The sequence below is a fragment of the Salvia splendens genome, chromosome 5 (assembly GCF_004379255.2).
Source record: "Salvia splendens isolate huo1 chromosome 5, SspV2, whole genome shotgun sequence".
In the NCBI taxonomy this organism is placed as follows: domain Eukaryota; kingdom Viridiplantae; phylum Streptophyta; class Magnoliopsida; order Lamiales; family Lamiaceae; genus Salvia; species Salvia splendens.
This window is the reverse complement of record NC_056036.1, coordinates 12192974-12215054: the sequence shown is the minus strand read 5'-3', so window position 1 is coordinate 12215054 and position 22081 is coordinate 12192974. Positions and strand designations below refer to the sequence as shown.

Genomic DNA, 22081 nt, shown 5'->3' with positions numbered 1-22081 from the left:
TGACAAAAAACACGATGCACATCCAAGCATATTTATATTTTAATGTACGAACTCAAGAAAATCATGTAAATAAAGTTACGTGGATATCAACAAGATTTCCGAGTAGATAAATTCGAGAAAATTGTCCAAACATCATGGACGCAATCAAAACACATCAACCGATATCAAAAAACTATCGCCAGTTGGATGAAATGTAAACTACCAGCTGCTTAGATACTTCAGAACCATGAACATCGTATGAAAAGCATCAACGCGCTTACATCCTTAACCAGGGGATTGCCCACGTCCAGTGCGTCCACCACGTACACCACGACCACGAACTGTTCGGCCACGAGCTCTGCTTGGTGAAGAAGTAACCCCTCCCATGCCAGCCTGCCTCAAGTGTGCTCGCTGCCTTGCTCTCTCCTGTAGATTAATGGTTGTTGCACCACTGTTCAGAGGTGACACAGGCTTTGCACCACTGTCCTGTGGGGGAGTCGATCCACCACTGTTCAGAGGTGACACAGGTTTTGCACCACTGTCCTGTGGGGGCGTCGATCCAGGTTGATCCGAAGATCCAACATCAACAATGGCAATAGTAGTGCTGGTTGATGCTTCCTCAGAGGGAGGATTGGATGAACCAGGTGCCCTGTCGGTTTCTGCACTAGAATCTGCACCATGGATAAGCTTATCAGAACTGTCAGTTATGGTCTCATTTAAGTCACCTATCTTCTCTTCCTCTAGTGTATCGGATGTATCAATCTCCCCAGCTTCCAAGCCCAATGGTTCAATACTAGGTGATTTCTCAGGGTCCGCTGATTGTTCACCTTGTAATTCTCCATTTCCTGGTCCTCCTGTCTCATTGATGATACTGCTATCACCATCATTATCAGCAAAATCTCCAACCACCTCTCCCTCTTCTTTCTCACCACCTGATTCTGCAACTATGCGTTGAATATCTAGTTCGGTTTGATCTCTCAGTTGATCATCAGATAGCATAGAGTCACTTGGTTTCTCCAATTTTTCATCTGCAGCATCAACTGGTTCACTGAACTCTTCATCTGCTAATGGTTCTACAGTTTGATCTTCTCCAGTGTCAAGCTCATCCTTTTCAACAACTTCTTCCTTAATTTGTTGAGGGTTTCCCATATCATCTGATGATTCTTCAGTGATAACAGCTTCAGGTAGCTTTGTGGGAGCAGCAGCTAGTTCATCACCTCCCACCTGTAGGCTATCTGGAGCTTTTGACTTTTTATGCAACGGTGCTGGGACATCAGAGGTAGTCTCTTCTGTAGTGACCATCTCATCTTGCATTCGTTTACGTGCAGATGCTGTTGTGGGAGCACCTACAGTTCCCTGAATCTCCGTACTATGAGATGGTAATCCAGTATTAGATTCATCTCCTTCTGTCATCTCCACATCACCTTGAGGTTCCTTAGGCTTTGTAATATTAGGACGAACCAGCTTCCTTCCCATTTTAACGTTTGCCTTTGTTAAAGCAGGTCTTTTCTCTTTCTCCTCAGCTCTTGCTGCAGGAACACTGGCAGCAGGAGGTTCAGGGGTTTGAGATGATGGTACTGCTTGACCGGTGGGAACTGCAGCAGATGTTGCATTATCAAGAGGTGGAGCATCTGTCGTGGTAGAGTCAGGGACACCAAAAGCTGGCTGTGCCAATTGTTCAAAATTATCTACAGCCAGGAAATAGGCAGAAGCAAAATCATCCAATATATTACTAGATGCACTTTCTGATTGATTGCCTCCAGGGTTCTTTATTTTTTCCACTTCATCTTGAAGAGCTTTCAAAGCTTGTTTATGCTTTGTAAGGTCGTCGGTGATTCTCCTCTTTTCTTGAATGACATTTTCATGAGACTCGATTATTGTTTTCCGAATCTTTAGAAATTTTTGTTTTTCTTTATGGTGATCTTCTTTTTCTTTCTTAAGATCATCTCTTTGCCTCTCTACTGTTCTTTCTAGAATTTGTATCCTCGTATCTTTCTCCTTTTCTCTCAGCGTCTGTTCTCCAGAATCGACAGTATTTCGTTTTACAAGTTTAGCCTCCTCTAGTTGTTTGGACAAGGCTTGCCTAGCCTCCTCTAATTGTTTGGACAAAGACTGGACCTCTTTGCTCATCTCATCTTTTTCCTTTGCAAGGTTTTCAAACTTCCTTCTCGCTTGCATATTATACCGCTTAAGTTTATCAATCTCGGATTTCTGAGAAGCTTCAGTTTGTGAGACTTCATTAATCTTGTTCTCTCGTTCACTCACTTCTGTTTTGCTTCTAGCTAGGTCTCTCTCTAGAATTGATACTGTTTCCTGCTTTTCTAATAAAAGCTTCTCAACTTCCTCCAGCCGACTATCCTTTTCCGCTAAGCTCATCTGCATCTGCTTTGAAGATTCCTTCAACTGATTATAATCATTGACATCAACATCCTTGCACTTCTGTACCAACTCGTCAATTCTCTTTTCAAGATGCATTTTTTCTTCCTTCAAGATTTCAACTTCTTTTCTATATGCTTCCAAATCTCTGTCTGTGTCTCTTAGAAGCTTCTCCAAATTCTCAATTTCAATTTTAGCATTCTGAAATGCTTCACGAAGTTTCAGGCATTCTTCAAAATTATGCCGGTTTTCCTCTCTGAGTTGCACATTGCTTTCACGCAGTAATGTAATCTCTCTGACCTGTAGTTGAAGAGATTGAAATTCATCATCTGTAAGCAACGATGCATGTGATTTTCCTCGCTCTGCTTGAAGCAATGTTTGTGCAGACTCGGCTGACTTCAAAGCACTCTCTAATTGAGATTGCAAGCGATGCTTTTCTTGTTTCAATAATGAGATTTCTGTTTCAGCTATTTCCTTCGACCGTCGGAGATAGTTCACAACACTTTGCAACCCATCATCACCCCCAAGGTTCTTAGAACTGCTTCCAGAAGCTATTCCCTTTTCCTTCTCAGCCAACCTAATGTGCAAGGCTTCAAGTTGACTGTGCAAAATCTTGTTTAGTTCGTTAATTTCAGTGTACGTCTTATCTGCTTCGTTCCTATATACTTCAATGGCCAACTTTTCTGTCTCCCACTTTGACTTAAGCTCCACCTGCAAAGACACACAATAAGAATCTCTCAAATTGCATAAACCTCTTGCAAGAAGAATACTGCAGAGGAAGTCGAAGTAGCATAACTTCCTAAACTATCCAGCCTAGGACTTCTGTTGGAAAGATACTCAAACAGCAATACATACATAAACTGTCAATCATATGTCTCAGCTTTTAGGCTTTACAAATTCAGATATTTACTGGAGAAATTTCTGCTCATTAGATTCATTTCATGCTATATATTAGGTGAGGTTCATCCCATCCATAATAACAGATATGCTTATCCAGCATTCAATATCTCCATGTCCCATTGAATGATATGTTCCATGTTCTTATGAGCCCAACTGTGTGGTGGGATTAAAAATTACGAGCCAGATAATGGATGAATTTCATATGCTCAAGTATAATGATTTCTAGAGGCTTACAAAAAATGGTAGGCTCCTAGCCTCCTAGTCCAAAGTGGTTGTTACAAAGAATACCAACAAATCACAAAATTCCAAAATCAATGATGTCATACTAGAATTTAAACCAGTAACCAAATTCAAATATATACACATAATGAATGCACTCCTAGCCCAAGGTGGCCTTTTTAAAAAATACCAGTAAATACCTTCCCAAATCAACGACGTCATACCTGCACAAATACTAGTCACCAAATCCAAATTATATATAAACATATAGTATAAGGTTTGCTTAACATAAAAATTTCTTATTGTGAAATCTGTGAGAAGGCTTGCACTGCACATATAACTGACTTGCACTATACCTATAAGTCATTCAGCGCAAGTGACTAATAGTTATGCAAACATTCTCACAGTTGTCACAATAAAAGGTTTTATTTGAACAAATATATACACACATATAATACCTACCTATGCCACAAGAATCCAAATTATATATAAACATATAGTATAAGGTTTGCTTAACATAAAATTTTCTTATTGTGAAATCTGTGAGAAGGCTTGCACTGCACATATAACTGACTTGCACTATACCTATAAGTCATTCAGAGCAAGTGACTAATAGTTGTGCAAACATTCTCGCAGTTCTCACAATAAAAGGTTTTATTTGAACAAAACCCTATATACAAACATATAATACCTACCTATGCCACAAGAAAAATAGGAATTTTCTATAATTCTCAACTTCATTTGTACAATTAACTACTATTCTGCATCCAAATTATTAGCACCAATCATAAGAATAAAAGCAGAAAATCACATATGCAGTAGAAAGGGGTAATACATTTTCTGTCTTTAGCACATCTACCACTTTACGGAGCTCAGATGCCTCTTTTTGTGCCAAATCCAAGGCTTGCGATGTTTTCATCAACTCTTGAATAGTTTCTGATTGTAGAATAACCTGGAAGAACAAACATAAACCAAATATAGTCATGTATTTCTTTTCAGAAAACCAGCTACTTGAAACAAGATATCAAACAAATGTTATGGAACAATTTGTTTTAATAAGAAACAATTTTATTACAAAATCAAAAGGAATAAACATGAACATATACGATGACTGAACCTCAAAAGGTGGAGATAGTTATAAATCAAAATAAATATAAAATGACAGGGTACACATAATACTATAATTAATAATTCCTACATATTACACTTTTAACACACATTGTAACATAACATAGCAGAGAGTAAAGTGGTGCGGAAGGAACCTGTCTCTCATAGTTGTCTTGAGCAGTTCGCCATTTCTTATGCTCCGACTCCAAGTCTTCTTTCAATGTAGAGATTTGGGATTCCATGACTACAATCTGTGATCTGTCACAATACAAGGCATACAACTTTAGATAATCTCACATGCAAGAAAATAACCCTCTGTCCTGCCATAAGCGACTCGTATTACTTTTTTTGACGTCCCACCTAAAGTGAGTCATTTCCTTTTTTGGCAAAATATAACACAATTACTCTCTTCTACTTTATTTTCACTTCACTTAAATCTCTAAACATCATTTTCTTAATTCTTGAGTCCAAAAGAAAAAAAGAAGATTATGTCCAGTACCACATACAAATTCATACACCTGACATAACTTTACCTAATGTCCAGTACCACATACAAATTCATACACCTGACTCCAACTTGTTTATTTGCATACTCAAATTACAAAGAAGAAATTTGTTTGAACGCTGCTGAAGTATCATTGATTCATTGTTATTTAGTACTACCACATCATTTTTCATGAACTTCACTTATCAGGCCTTCCAAGATATACTGTAAATTATCCACTGAAAGGGTGTTCACAACTTCACATAGGGCATATGAAAGCTTACATTTTAACAGAAAATGCATCCTTCACACTAGCAATCTCAGATAAAGCACCAGCAAGAGCCTCTTCTTTCCCAGAAGTTGCAGAAATTGCTTCCTCAGTCTTCAGCTTACATTCACTCTCAAGTTCATTAACATGCTCCCTGAGCAAATGAATCTCGTTTTCTAGCAACCTCTTAACTTCATCAGCCTATAACATGAAAAGACATAAATTGCACTGGAAAATTAGGTCAGAGAAGCAGACAATTATGGGAAGATAGAACACAACAATACCTCTTTCTTAAAATTCTCATGGGCCAACTCCAACTGTGTGAGGGCTTCTTCATTTACTTGAGCGATGCTCTTGTACTGGTGTGGGCAAATGAAATTCAGCACTTCCAACTAAAGGCAGAATGTAAACACCCAAACAAAACAAGAACATACCTGAAGCATGTGATTTTTGCTTGCCTCTGCTTCCTCCCTTAATTTCTCGATTTCACCCCTGAACTTGGCCACCATCTAAAACATATGACAGTGAATATGATCATTTTAAGTGTATAAAAAAGATTCATTCTTTACAGCAAAGCAAAGAAATCACTAACAAGCATTTCCAAAAATTAACTTTGGAGATTATTTTTAAGCTGACTGATGATGACTATATTACAATATTATTAGATTAGGATATCAGAAGTTCAGATCAAAGAGACAAGCTAGCACAGGAGCAGAGATTTTGATTAACTGTGGAAGACTTTTGTTCACACAGATTCCTGGAAACTTAAATCATAGGTTAATCCTTCCATACAAAATTGATGATGACTATATTACAATATTATTAGATTAGGATATCACAAGTTCAGATCAAAGAGACAAGCTAGCACAGGAGCAGAGATTTTGATTAACTGTGGAAGACTTTTGTTCACACAGATTCCTGGAAACTTAATTCATAGGTTAATCCTTCCATACAAAATTGTTGGTAGAATTATATGGCAAGAATGATACTTGGGGCCTGTTTTGTAGAAGGGATAAAGCAGGTTTAGGATTTTAAACCTATGTATTCCATTTGTTTTGTAGACCGGATAAAAATTTCAAAAGCCTGTTCAGGCCCGTGTCCACATCAGCATTTTGCACTATTTGGCCTATATTATTATCCCTAAAAATGTGAGGGTTTATACACTGTTTGAGATGGATTTCCACCTCCTACCCCTCTCATTCACACTCTTTCTCTCTCCGTCAATTAAAGTTGTTTCTCTCTGCACGATGCTTTGGCCTACGAGGGCGCCGGCGCACGACCGCCCTCTCAACGCCGCCGACACACTTAACTCCATCACTCTCTATCTCTTCACTCTCTTTCTCCATTGATTGAAGTCGATGCATCTCTCTTTTCTGTGCCAAAAATGGCCGGCAACTGTAGTGCAGGTGTCCGGTGGTAGTGTTAGCCAGTGCATAGGCGCCTTTCTCCACGGCCGCTGACTCACTTACCTCCGTCGCCTCCTTCAATTTTGGCTGATATGAGGTGGTGATGATGTTGGTATTCCAAATCTGAGCCTTGGTTTTTTGTAAATTGCTTCAATAGATTTTTTCTATCATTTAGTCCACCATAGTTGTTTTGTTCTGAACTTGAACTTCTTATTCTATGAATTCATTGTTGCCGCATAATGTTGTGTTCTTTGAAAACTTTACACAAATTGGAGGCAATGTTGATTTCTTTTAGATCTTGGATCTCCTTAAATTTTCTGTAGATTTCTTCGTTTGATTTTAATCCAAGAGCATTGGTGCACGTTTCCAAATTTTCTGCTCCATAAAATAAAAAATGGATGCTTGATTATTGTGAAGTTTTTTTGATTATTTGCTATTGCTAAGAGCATCTACAAGGGGAGAAGGTATATAGAAAAGATATATTATGTATTTACCTTCCTATAAAGTAAAATATACCCTTCTAAAAAGTAACACATTCCAAAGGGAAAATGTATATAGAAAGGTAAATTATTTTTTAAAAATAAAATAGTATAAAATGCATTAAAAAATATAGTGTGTAATACCTTCTCAAATACCTTTCCCCTTGGAGAAGGTTTTTTCATGAAAAGAAGGCAAATGTGGTAGTTATAAGATTTTACCTCTCCATTGATGGGGAGGTAAAGATACCTCTTCAAAATGGGAAAAGGTATTATACCTTCTCAAATACCTCTCCCCTTGGAGAATTATTTTTCATGAAAAAAGGTAAATATGTTAGTTATATTAGTTTACCTCTTCATTTACCTCTCCCCTTGGAGATGCTCTAAGATGGAATAAGTCATTACTTTGAATTCCAGTAAAACACAACAGAATGATTATTAGAATTAAAACTTCTAATTAGAGTTGGAAATAATCGAACAGGGCATATTTGTCATTCCATGTTTTACCTATGAAATAATCCTGAGCAATATCAATTCTACAAAACGACATCCCAAAAATCTCATCCAGATGTTATCCTACTTTGGGCCCAAAAATTTAATCCTAAGTTAATTATCACATTATATCCAATCCATGCTACAAAACGGGTCCTTAAAGTATTGCAAGCCCGAGAGAGGGTTATCAGAAACATAAAAATATATCAGAAACAGAAGAGTGATGTTACAGCATGGTAGTAGACCTACAAATTTACTGCCTATAAGTTAACACCAATGCTGTCATAATCTGCTAACAGCTAATCATATATTTTTCCTGAATTTAATTATTCCTCAATGCTGAAGCAGTTAAAGACAGATGAGCTATAAATTTCTCGGTGACGTGCCTAGACTAGTTAGATAGCAGTAAAGCACTTGACACAAAAGGGAAAATCTCATTCAAATTTTTAAACCACCACCATTAATCAATACTTGTGCGCCCCACGCCCCACGCCCCAAGCGCGCTTTTGACAACATTGGTGGAACAAGCACCACAGCTCTGAGAAGATAGAATAATCTATTTATTACATGACTCACAAGGGAAGATGGATAAATTAGGTCAGAAGGTATCCTGATTTCCGGGAGAGGGGATGGCCGTGAATGAGAAGCAGGAAGGAACTAACAATCTCACTCGTCACCATGTCGCGCATGGGACATGGGGCAGGTGGCCGGTGTGCTGGGAATAAAATATGGATGTTGGCACAAGGCAGTCTGGCACCATGATTGAAGGGCGGGCTCACAGGTGCAGGAACAAGTGCAGTGTTGGGTGCAGGGTATGATCTAGAATCCCAGAGTGCTGGTGAAGGAAGCATGTGGGTACACATGCCTGAGTTGTTCTGGTAGTTTATGATTAGCTATTTATTTTTTTTAGTTAGTTTATGATTATAGTGCCGCAGGCTCCATATCTCGGTTTTGCTTGGCCCAAGAAATTAAACCATCTAGAATTTTCCTTCTGAGATCAGCAGCGCTGTGTGCTTTGGAATTGAAAGAACAAATTCTACGTTCTAAATGCTCTGGTTCCTCTTCATTATTGTTTATTTGGTTTATTTGAGTACCCTTGTTTTGGTTATCAATGTTAGTTCTCCTTTAACTCGTTTTGTTACTTTTGTTGGTTCTTCTTTTACTCAAACACCATCCTTGACCCAGGTTGTCCATAGAAATTTAAAAACACAATAGGTGTAAGCAGAAACTACATGAAAGACTTGTCACGGTACATTTATAGAGGTCATCCAATGTAAAAACAATAGAAAGATCAATTTCAGCAAATGTTTGGAATTCTCCAATAGTCAGGATATCTAATAATTTAGATTTCATAACCATTAGTGCGAGGATTAACCAAGGAAGGCCAATCTGTTCTTTATCACACTCATATGACTCATCATGGCCATATAACTAGTTGTTTTAGTGTTTGCATTGCAGAGTGTAAGAAACAACAGCAAGAATTATTGAAAGATGGGACATGTGTGCAAGTCAAAAATGTTCATTTGCACCAAATTTTAGCAGCTATTATTCGAGTTGGTACACAAGAGACAAGATACATAACAAATATCAGAAGCCTGAAAGTTTTAAGTACCTTTTCAGAAGAAGAAGAAGGTCCACTATCAGCACCATCAGAATCCTGCAGTGTATAGAAAAATGAAAGAAAATATAAAGAAATACCTAGTAGCTTGAGAATAGAAAATTTTGAAAGACGATAGAAGGTCCACTATCAACACTCATCAATCGGTTAATCAGATTCATGTGGAAAAACTCAACATGTGTTTCGAAAACCCCCTATAAGGAGGTAACAAAAATCATTAGAGACTAGAGAGATTTCTAATTTTATTCAGAATTTAATGGTTTTTGAAGAAAAAAAGTTACAGCTAATATTACCAAATATAAATTCACAAGAAAAATTATAAAGTTCACTAATCATTTGAACTAGCTACGAGGAGGACACAAATATCTTACAAGAGTTAATAACATGGAATATAGAATGTTTTCAGAATATAATAATAACAAAGCTCAAAGGGTATTTGATCATTTCAGATAAATTTCATTTAGTGTCTGGAATTAATAACTAGATACCAACTACTGTAATGCAAGTAATTGCAATTTCATTTGTATGGCATTCCTTGTAAAGCCACAGGAGTTTGCCATTTACTTCATTGACTACACATCATCATTCCAAGTTCATTCCATTCTCACCTTATTCATCCATGCATACCAATCATCACCTAGCAGCATAATTTACTTGCATGCAAATGTGAAATATTAATTTATTATGAATGTCTACGCTAATAGCAGTTCATCACTACGAATATTTTCATAATTTAATGTATAATATGCATGACTGTACCCACACTATTTACTAACTCTTTTATCTGGAATGAGGCAAGATAGAGTATAGAAGATCCAAAATGTCTAGGCCATACCTTTGTCCTTGTAGATTCCATAATCTTCTCCAGATCAGAATATCGAGCCTGGATAACATATTCAGACCAGTCAAAAAGACCATTGACTTGAAGGAAAAGAGCAATAAAAGATGAAAACATAAATTCCATTTGCATATGACAATCACTAATAACACAGATGCACCTCCGCAATTGCTGCTCTAGAATTAGCATTTGCCACAGATCGCATAGAGTTAGCCAATTCTTTATTCAATTCATCAATTTGTTTATGAGCATCCTTCAAACTACTCCCATGCTCAAGAGAAAGGCTTCGAACAAGATCTCGTTGTTCCTGAAGTTCTCCTTTTGCCTCAGCCCATTCTCTCTGCATAGAAAGTACTTTATAATATGTAACCAACAAATGGAGCTTTTTCATATTGACAAACATCTATATTAAGAATTCAATTGCAAGACTTGTATGCATGCTGGAAATGTTAGAGAAACCATGTATCTGTCGACATTCTCATATGCAACAAATCACAGGAAAGAAGTACCTCAATTTTGTTTACATAATCTTCTTGTTTTCTCCTCTCAACACCTCTAGCCTCCTACACAATGAAGACATATTAGAGTCGCGACTGCTAACCTTAAAGAGGAAAAAAGTGTGAAAAGAATAGCTACCTCACGCACTTCCTCTGCACTCTGCATGGTGTCCAAAGTGGCCTGAGCAAAGATGCAAGCACAGTCCAAATATTGCCAGTTAGAATACATCTTTTTACACGTTATTAATCACTTAGAGTTTTTGTTACAATAATAATTATGATACTGCACTCACAGAGTCCAGCTACCCACATGGCAAGGGTATCTAAATGTATTCCTAGTTACTATATCTCAAATTTTAAAATATAAGAGAAGATTACCTGAAGTCGATGAACCCTCTCACTCAAACTACAAACTTCATCAGAAGCTCTTTTCTCAGAGTTCTGAAGCATTTCCTTTTCTTGCTTCACAATTGATACCTAAAAGAGAAACAATATACGTAATCAATAAGAATCTTAAGAGTAAACATAACCAAAGAGAGATCTAAAAAAATACCTCCATTGTCAACTTGCGAGACAGTTCATTAGCAGCATCCAAGGACTCTGCACTTTCACGAAGTTTCCTTTGGTAGTCAACTATTATCTGAGAGAACTCAACATTTCTTGCTCTAATTCCATTATGCTCTTCCCTCTGGTGCAAACCATAAATCAAGGTAACACATGTCACACACCAGACAAAAAGTTTACCCAACACAGAGATTCACACAAAATAGTAAAGTAAAATAATTTTCCATTAGCTTCCACAATTGACAGGTTTATGCCACTCCTAGGGATAAATCACCAAAGAAATAAACCTGTTGCTCAAACTCCTTCATAAACCTGGCAAGTTTTTCTTCTGCAAACATTGCTACCGTTTCCAATCTATCACGATCAGATCGTAATGATATGAGGTCATTCCTGAAGTAGAAGAATAAATACGTTCCAATTAGTATATAAAGCTAAACTTACTAATGACAGAATTCATTGTGTGTTTATCCAACAGTACAATGTAGTTAATGTGTTAAAACTAAAAGGCATAAGAAGTCATCTTACTACCAGAAGCATCTTCATGGAAATCATAAGAAAGTGTTGTGAAATATAATTAAAACTTAATTCCCTCATAACTATGGCATGATCAACTCAATACTGAAGAAATTGGAATTGCACTGATTTCTAAACAATTGATCTGAAATCAAATCCCATTAACTTCCAAGTCCACATGCCGTGTCAATCTTCTTCTCCCCTATTCCCTCTGAAACAGATCATGTTCATCATGTTCTTAATAGTACTAACAATTTGCTTATGCTCTATCTGGTAAGGTATAGCAAAATCTAGGAAATCCATTCAACAGGAGTTGGACATAGTCTTGGTCATTGTATACTTCATTGCGGAAGTCCCACTGATAATATCAATAGAACTATGCTCAAATATAATTGCACTGCCCCTGGTGGAATAATACAACCGTTTCCGGCATTACAAATTTACAAGGAAGTTGATGTTGATAAAATTAAATATTGGTGTAACAATTTTGTCAAATAGATTAGCTTGATTGGTAGCAACAAATCATATTTAAAACAGGTATACATAATGAAGGTACAAACTAAACATAGATTGCTGCATTAAATTTCACACACAATGCCCAATTGGGATCGAATTCCCACATTTGAGTGGCCATAATTTTATCAACATACTAAGACTAAGATACTGTAATACCACTATAGTTTCTTCAAAGATTTCACCCATTTTTGAAATTTCACCCACTCAGCGAGGACATGCAAAACCCAAAGTAATATTCCTCCCATCCAGGATTAAATGGCTCACTTTGACTCGGCACAGGTTTTAAGAAGGTAAAGAAAAGTGGGTGGAAAAGGTTAGTGGAATAAGTTCGTGGAATTTGGGGCCATCTACCAAAAATAAGTGAAATGGGACATATGGTGGACATCCCAAAATAGCAATGGGACATTTAATGGCGGGCGAAGGGAGTACATTATAAGCCACTGTGGCTAATAGACCATGAGATATTGATTGATAATCTAACCAAAAAGGACTGGAATCCATAGCTCTACAGTGCTCTAAAGATGTCATAAGATGTCTTACTTTCCCAGGGTGAACTATAAGAAGTGCTTAGATATGAAAGTTTGATCATGTTTTACCTCAAATTTAGTTCACCACTATGATGGTTGATAAAGCTGATCAATTTTCCCTTAACTTGATGCTAAGAGAAGTGAAAGGTGCGAAAACTTATTTTACAACCACAAAGTTACCGGAAAGAATATCATAAAAATATAAACAAGAATGAAAATACGAGACGCTCGACAACATAAAAACTAAGAAGATAAGACACAAGCAAGCATAGCATATGCTTACTTGGACTTTGCCAAATCTTCTTCCAGACTTCTCAGACGCTCTAAAGTATGTTCATGCTTTCTTGATGCCTCCTATAAATTATCACAGCATACAAATAAGGCTGAGGAATACGAGACAGAACAACAATGTATGCAATTATCATCCTATAATTTTTATGGATCCATACATGGCTATTTTCTTGTATGGGTATAATCTCCCTGCCTCCTCGCTCTGCAAAATGAATATTTCGCTAATTAATCAGCAGTTCTTTAGAAACAGAAAATATTTCCTTCAAAAACAACAGAAAATGGAAAGCTTCTAGAAGAGTGTTGTAGAAAACAACAAAAGGGACAAGGCTCAAATAAAGAAGATAATGTATGATGTACTATTGTTCATTAAAAAAGGTCAACAAAAAGAAAAGGGCTATATTTCAATCCCAATGTTTGGATATACAGATACAGTCAATATCTTCATGACTTTGTAATATTAAGAAACTTGTTAAAACGAGGAACTATGCAGTATTTTCAGAATGCCCAATACGGTAACAAAATCCAAGACACTCCATATTGTAAACTTGCTAGAGTTTAGAGGATGAATAAAGTACATGAGATGAAACACATTAAAGAACATATAGCAGCAGGAAGAACCTGGAACTGCTTCAAGCGCATGAGTAGGATAAGCACGAAGTTTTTGCTCCTCTTCATAGAGCTTCTTGTACATGGCCACCTATTTGCATATCAAAACAGCTTATCCAATATAACTTTAACTTGCACAAAAAATACTAGAGATTTACAAACCAAGCATTTTTAGAATCTTACAGAGGTATGAAGCGACTCAATCATGCGCTCCTGTTCCTCTGCCCTCAGCAATACTGCTTTAACTTTAGACACAGTCTCTTCTTTATGCATCTGAAGCTCCTTCTCACACTTTTCCTGCAAATTTTTCAAGGTCCCAAGTTTAATATCACTGAATAAACATGATATAGAAAATATAATATAGCATAGAAGCTGCATATTGCCTTTAACTCTGCTCCGCTATCTTCAATCTGATCAGATAGATTGTGAACAATACTGCGCAGCTGAACATTCTGTTCAACTAATCCATTTATGTCTTTGAAGGTCAACTGCAAGAGTAAAAAAGTTCAATGGTCATTAACTCCTCACTCGAATAATGCAAGAATACATGAAAAGTAGACAAACATCTACCAGGCGGTCCAATATGACGTTTTCAGATCTAGATTCAGTACCCACTGGCACAGAAATCCCACTAATGAGCTGATCATTTTGATAAGGGGAAACTGATCCACAACGCAACTGGACATCTCTACACTCCTTTAACAGTACAGCCACCTAAGACAACAACAAAAACAGGTATAGAATATAAAGATTGCCAGCCTCAACCATATACTACCTACTGAAGAAAGCTACATTGTTAATATACAAAGTAAATCCCAAATACTCCCTCCGTCCCGCATTACTTGAACGTTTCCTTTTCGGCACGGAGATTAAGGAATGAGTGATAGACAGAGTCAAATATTACGGCTGTAGGTGATAATTTTTACTAAAAATGGAAAGAGTGCAAATAACTTGGGACGCCCAGAAAGGAAATACGTGCAACTAACACGGGACGGAGGGAGTATATTTTTTCAAAAGGCTCGTCATATTATAATAAACCAATAGAACATTATCGTATTAAGAAAATGAAATTTCCGCAACCAAACCTGTTGCTGGAGCTCAACAATCTCCTTCTGAGCAACTGCATAGTCACGCTCCTGCCTCTTTAATGTAGCCTGAAAGAGAAATTGGATCAGCAACAGCCTAAAGAATAGTATCTCACAGTCCACAGAGCCAATGTGATCAGTTAAAAACCTTTCAAAACAGACCGAGGGACAAACCTTGAGCTCCTGAATGGTAATCTGCAGAGCGGAATGTCCTGATAGTGTCTGCTGCAGTTTCTGATCTAAAGCAGAGTAGGCCTCGACAAGTCTTTCATGTTCTTCTGCAAAAAAAGCTTATTGCTTAGGGCTTTGACAAAACGCATAAAATTTGGAGATGGCAAAAAAATAAAATAATAAAATGTGAAGCAGTCATTGATTGCATCAAAAGAGATCTATACCCTTCACTGGTTTTTCGCTACAGAAATAGTACTACCTCTGAAAAATAGAAACTATTAAAACGGCACGGGTTTTAATGCGCAATTGGTAAAGTAGAGAGAATAGTTGGTAAAGTAAGAGAGAATGAGAGAAAAGTGAGTAAAGTAAGAGAGAGGAAAGAAATAGTAGAAGTAGTATTGGTAGATTGTGGGGTCCACTTCGTAAAATAGAAAGTTTAGAAAGTTTCTATTTTTAAGGGACGGGCCAAGGAAATAGTTTAAACTTTCAATAACAGGCATATACGATCAAAAACTAAATCTGTTTCATAGTTCACACACACATCAGATACCTCTTTCATCCATGATGACTCCAGCTTTTTCTTCAATTTCATAAAGCACCTAACAAACGAAATCAGAAGGTAAAAAAAGAGTAATCATATAAAATAGAATTCAGAGAATACTTCCAACAACTGCAAAAAAGCCTTTCTATTTATAGAGATGAAGGTGCAAAGAAATCGCACACGCTCCAATATAGCTTGGGATTGCTTTCTCCCCAACTGCTCGTGCCGTAGAGCATCAACAGCCTCTTGATATTTTGCATATATTTTCCCCAGCTTCAAAAGGAAAATAAAGAACAAAGATCAAAAGAATTACACAATGAGCTAAAGTAGGCCAACGAACTTTCTTTGCACAAAGAACTAAAGTGAATATTATACTGCTCTCTAAGATATATCACAAGATACATAAAAGAGATAGTACTCACACTCCATCCATCCCTAAGAAGTGAAGCTGCCAATGCTGTTCCAGAAACTCCGGCAGGAACAATAGGAATAATTGCTCGATCATCCAAAACCATTTCATCAGCATCAACTGAATTTGTCAATCTAAAAGAAAGAACATACAAACACAGGTTTAGTCCATCTAGAGATAATATTGCATATTAAGTTCAGAGAAACACACCTATGCAAATCAGAGTGCAAGTTCAAAAACAGCTTTTTGTCAATAATGTTACAAATTGTTATTCTGATCACATAGACACAGTAAATGAGTATAAGCTTCATGAATTTCCCGAAAACAGTACATATAATAAGCAGGGATACTAGATTGCCTTTACAAGTACTAGCTATTACCTTCATACAGCAATTACCCTTCATTTCGATGGGAGAAACAAATGACAGGCTTATAATTCCAAAAGAAGCGATATAACAAAAAAAAACAGGGTGTACACAGAGAATAATTGAAGGCTTGGATAGCAAAATAAAAAATTTAATTAAGTGTTTAACTAAATTAAGGCAATCGTAGAATCATTGCCGAGATATAATGATAATTTGCTTATCTTGAATGAATAAATAAATTTAGCATAAATGCAGCAAACGCCAGTTATTCTGCAGATAAACTAAGACCAGCGGAAACTTCCAAAGTAAGTGAAACTGTACTAGAAATGTAAATCATATCAGAGTTATGAACTGTATGTATGAGCCTATGAGCATATAATTGTCAATCAAGCACAGATCATATATGTAGAGCGAAATGGCGTAAAATAAATCATCTATCATAATGTACTGGTCTTTTCCCCTCCTGTTCAGTAACTTTGACCAAATTAATTATGTAAATATTAAAATGAGAGTCAAGAAACTACAGCACTGCCTGGTTGGCGGGTTTGGAGACGACTAGTGGAGAAGGAATGAAAAATTCCGGTTGATAGTTGTTACAAGGAATGAGTATATGAACAGTGATTCAATATCTCATTCATTGGGAACTAACCACAGCCCCCCCCCCCCAACCAATGTTAGGAGGCACTCAAATTCATTCATATCTAATTTTCTGTAACCATTATATTTCCCATTTCCATTCCACCAATTTTACTAAGTACCAATTAAGAAGAAAATATTACAAATTGAGGATCCTGAATACATAAAGAGGAAAGCATGAATACCAGCTTGTCAAATATGTAAAATGCATTTAAAGTTCCAAAACAACTCACAAGCCAGTGGTAAAACTACTCAGAGGAAGGTGTTGAAGCTCATTTCCTCTTTTTAACTTCTCCAATTCTGTTTGGCAGCTTTGTAGCATATCTTTTAAATCAGCATATTCCTACTCCAGTAGAAAGTCAATGGAAGTTTGTTAAATATGGCACAACTCAGACAAAAGAACACATAAACTAAAAAAAAGAACTAATTATTGCTAGCAAACCATGAAATTGCTGATATACGTACCTTTTCCACTTCCTTCCTTGCAGACACTTCTTTGTCAAGCTTATCTTTACATTCAGTTTCAACTTGATTTAAGTGAGTCTGCTTAGAAAAAGTAACATAAATTATAGCATTTCAAATTTATAACAATTTAATGAAGCAAACTGGTATTGAACATAGTATATAAGCAGAGCTCACTTCAAGAGCCTTGATGACTCCCTCAAGTTCTCCTGCCTTCTTGGACCATTCCTCTGAGCTTTCTTTATATAGATCAGCAAGTTTGGTTATCTACAAAAAAATTTGACCCTTAGACTGCATGGGTTCAGCAAAGTTATGTGCATATAAATAAATGACTCTGGTCACTCGCATCAAGTAAATTAAACACAAGAAAAAAATTAAAGAAAATGGATAACTTATATCCATGAATGACAAGAGTGCTACAATGTACAAATATATTTACTCAATGCATTGATCATCTTTATTTCAAACAAGTATCATAAATGGTGGTGACTAAAAGTAAGTTCACCAAATGTAATCAATTTGGAATATATGAATGAGATCCATGAAGCAGATAATATGATAAGACAGGTATCTGATTCAGATGAAATCATAAGCATGACTGCTGTGTGATACTTACTGTTGAAATTTCAGCTGAGGAACGCTGCTCAGCAGCTGCTGCTGCATCCTTAGTTGACAACAACTCCTAAACAAACAAGACAAATAGCACATAGTCAGAGTGATCAAAATTTGATGTGATGATATAATTTATAGATTAGAGATGGAACAGAAACACACTATTTCCATCGATGCCAGTTTTTCCTCCAACTCCCTCGCCTTGTCTTTGTGAAATTTCAGAGAATTGGCACTCTCCTTCAATTTGTGTTCAACCTGGAATCAGTAAAGTGATTAAGCTTGTGAAACATATTTTTAAGAAAACTATGCATGGTAAAGCTATTGAATCGCTCTTTTCTTTCACAAGAGGTCCAAGAGAAACAAAATCTTACATCCGCAAGTTTGCCAGACATATCAGCCTCATATACTCCATATTCCTTCCGGACCTGGATCAGATCATTAACCTTAGTCGTCAACTCCTCATTAAGCCATGTATTATGCCTCTCGAGAAGCTCCTTCTCCTGCTCAGCTCCAAATTAGATGTATTATTAGTACCACCATACACTAAACTGAAGTTCACTGGGAAAGAAATGCCAAGAGGCAATCTTTGTAATACCAGGTCTAAGTAAATCAAAGATACTCTAAATTTAAGGGTCCACCAAGTACACATGATATTGTAATTCATGTGATAGATACATTTGACTAACCAGCTTCTGACATTGAATGTCATAATATGTATTATGATGATAAAACTCTTGTCCACGAGGAAAAACAGCATTACAATAAATTGAAGATGTCCCTAAATGAATTTTCTAAGATTGCATTTTTCGTATAAGGAGTGGCAAGTGCAGTAAACAGGGAATATATAGATGTGTACATCTGTCCTACTCATAAGATTTCCACATGCTTGTCTGGATGCTTGTCGTTATCAATAATTTTAAATAGAATGGCATACATGTTGAGAATCAAAACGATGTAGAAAATTAAAATGTAATGGAAAGTTAAGTCAGAATAGAAACAGCAAAACTTTCTAAGGAAAATGAACAAATCGCACCTGCAAAAAACGGTCGGATGTTGCATGCAATCGCCCCAATTCAGATTTTATGTCCCTTATCCGTGCATCTTTTGATGCAAGGTTTTCAGTCAGATTAACCTTCAAATCATGACAGTCAATAAATAAATATGCAACACTCAGGAATGCAACTTGGTTGTTATTGACAGAGCTTGGAATTTTAACATTCTAAAGCAAATATTTCAAAAATATTCTCATCAAAATTAAAATGAGACACAGATTATGCACACCATAGGTAACTATTCAATGACCTGGGCAAATAGAGCAGCATAGTTTGATAAATGTAGTCCACTAACACCAAAGATAAACATATATAGGAAAGAATAATGAGTTATGGCAGCGTACAATCTTATCAAGATAACTCTTTATTGTAGCATTTTTCTCGTTGATTTCCAAGTCCCTTTGTTCCACCAACTCCATCAGCTGCCTCTTCGATCTATGAAGCTCTGATGCTTCCCTCATCAACCTCTCTACCTCCCCATCTTTTTCAATCTAGTAGCCGAAACAGAAAGCAACTGCGAGTTAACAATTGTCCAACAAGTGACCAAAACAAAAAGGTAGAAATAAAGACTCACAGACTGAAGCAGAAATTGCTGTTTCTCGACTTTCAGCCCCGCAATTTCAGCATCGCGCTGTTCGAGCAAAGCACTTGTCTCGGAGATCTGTAACTGGAGAGAGGAGTACTCCGCGGAAAGGGAAACGTATTTTTGTTCGTTGAGTGCGCACGTCTGCTCGAGAGTGATGGAGGCAGCGTCGGCCTCCGCCTTCACCGTCTCTATTTGATTGTACAGTCCACGGATGAAGTCGTCCGCTTTCTCCGTCAAAAGCGCCGCATCGTGCGAGCACCGCCGGTATTCTTCGTCCGATACGAAAAGCGGCATCTCCGCCTCTTCCTTATTCTTCGATTAAAACAGGAATTCCTTCAGATATGTATCTCATTCAACGAAGGAAAAACCCTAAGTTCAAATTCGATTGTGGGAGATGTGTGCGTTTTAGGGGAATGCTAGAAAACGGAGGGATGCTGGTTTTTTGAAGCTCTTCAGTTTCACACGAAATATACTATTAGTAGAACCGTCTGAATTTCGATAGTTTATTTTTACCCTAAACGCCATTAATGAAGCAGCATACCGTAATTTGTTACCCGTTGCTCTTATTTTCACGATGATTTTTTAACTTAAAAAGAGTATCACTCGAAATAAAATTTCAATAGATCCGTTATACAGTAGGTGATGACTTCACTACATTCCCTATCAAAATAAACCTTCAATTATCCCACAAATTGGAAAAAGGAAACGTGATTCAACATAATTGTATAGCCTCATAACTCATAAGTTCATATATACAAAATGCAAAAATAAAATTCTTCCAACATTCTCATATCGGATTCTTGCAATTCATAGGAAATTCTTGATCCGAACTGGTGAGAAGATGGATTGAAGGTTGAGGAATAAATGATTGATTGATTTTCATATGCCTAGTCCAATGACTTTCATATATAGTCAAGTGTCAATGTTTATGGTTCTAATTAGGATAAGGGTTGGAAATTTTGTACGCGGGCATGGGACTTGTGCTTAGCTTTCAACAAGGTGCTCTCGACTGATCCCACCTCAATGCACGATCGCATGGGTCGTGTAGTCATCTTCCTTTCAAACTCGCGCATTGTCGCATGGGTCGCATGCCAATGCTTGCTTGCACGCGACCTGTAAGGTGCTCTCAACCTCTTCATGACACCATTTGCGTGTCTTTTCATCTTTTATCCCTTTTCAAGCACTCCCTTCATCCCATAGAAATAGACCATTTCATTTTTCGTCCGTCTCATACAAATAGTCCATATCCATTTATGACAATTTTTTTCTCATTCTCTTTTACTTTATCATTATAGGCTCCACCATTCACAACACAATTTCATGTATTTTTTTTATCATTCTCTCTTTTACTTTACCAATTACACATTAAAACCCTTGTCAATCTCAAATGGTCTTTTTCTATGGGACAGAGGGAATAATTTTTACTTCAAAACTCAACAAATCTATCAACACATCAAATTATTAGGAATTAACTCAAATATATCAATTAAACATCTAAATCAATCAAATAGGATGTAAGTCATCCTCAAATATCACATTCCGTCATTCATGTTGAGTTTATCAGTATCATCTCTTTGGCAAAAATGATATTGTACATAAGGAATAATGATATGGTCTCAACGAATAATAAGGGAATCCACAACCCCGCCATAGGGTCAGGCCCCAAGTCCCCCTCCACTTTATCATTCTCCTCATTTTATGTGCCAGGCCACAACTCCCACAGCCGTGCAGGCCTCATCCAGGTCCTATTCAAAGCACAAACATTAAATTGCACTATTCACAACTTCAAACCACTCCATCGGTTCTATAATAAGATTCATATTTTGCCGTTTCGGTCTGTCCCACAATAAGAGTCATATTTCACTTTTACCATAAATGGTAAGTAGACCACACATTCCACCAACTTATTACACTCACATTTGATTATAAAACTAAGAGCATTCACATTCATGCTCTTCCGCAAGAGCACAACACCCACGTCCATGTTCTTCTGCAAGAGCATGCTCAAGGGTCCCACCATTCTATCATTCAATTTAAATACTTCAATTACTAAAAACATGTCCACAATATTAAAATGCATTAAAAATACCCGAAATACTATTACAAATTACTACAAAATTAAAATTTACATAATTAAAATTCTAAAAATTAAAAATTATATAATTAAATTCATAATAAAAAAAATTTGAAGTATGAATGGGAGATAATTTGATGTAAAGAATGGATGATGAATGTCGGTATTTATAGATGATTTTGGAATAATTTTTTAAAAAAATAAAAAAAATTGGAAAAAGGTATAAAAACGGCTATATTTTTTAGAATCCGATTTTTTTTTTCTTGTTTTCGAATTATTTTCGATTTTTTTTAATTTTAAAAAAAACAAATTTAACGAATAAAAACAAGCCAATCAGGAGACGCCACGTAGGCGTGCTCTTCGGCACGACAGTGCTCTTGCTATCGAGCAGGGACGTGTCGTTGGCAAGAG

The 22081-nt window shown here is 36.7% G+C and overlaps 1 protein-coding gene across 1 annotated transcript; it reads right to left on the bottom strand.

Annotated features, from left to right (window-relative positions):
* On the bottom strand, positions 1-20127 carry LOC121804658 (nuclear-pore anchor-like). Its single transcript, XM_042204288.1, has 34 exons — positions 19585-20127; positions 19355-19501; positions 18992-19090; positions 18330-18458; positions 18121-18213; positions 17963-18028; positions 17524-17613; positions 17350-17427; positions 17118-17227; positions 15897-16017; positions 15655-15747; positions 15484-15532; positions 14937-15040; positions 14763-14831; positions 14248-14391; positions 14061-14165; positions 13861-13974; positions 13690-13768; positions 13230-13273; positions 13064-13134; positions 11512-11614; positions 11214-11348; positions 11039-11137; positions 10800-10841; positions 10673-10726; positions 10324-10503; positions 10161-10208; positions 9320-9364; positions 5768-5842; positions 5618-5692; positions 5350-5534; positions 4737-4839; positions 4310-4426; positions 1-3066 (listed from the first exon to the last, which is right to left on the bottom strand). The coding sequence occupies exons 1-34, from the start codon at positions 19888-19890 to the stop codon at positions 265-267; spliced, it is 6174 nt and encodes a 2057-aa protein (XP_042060222.1). The 5' UTR covers positions 19891-20127; the 3' UTR covers positions 1-264.
* Positions 20128-22081: the final 1954 nt, after the last annotated feature.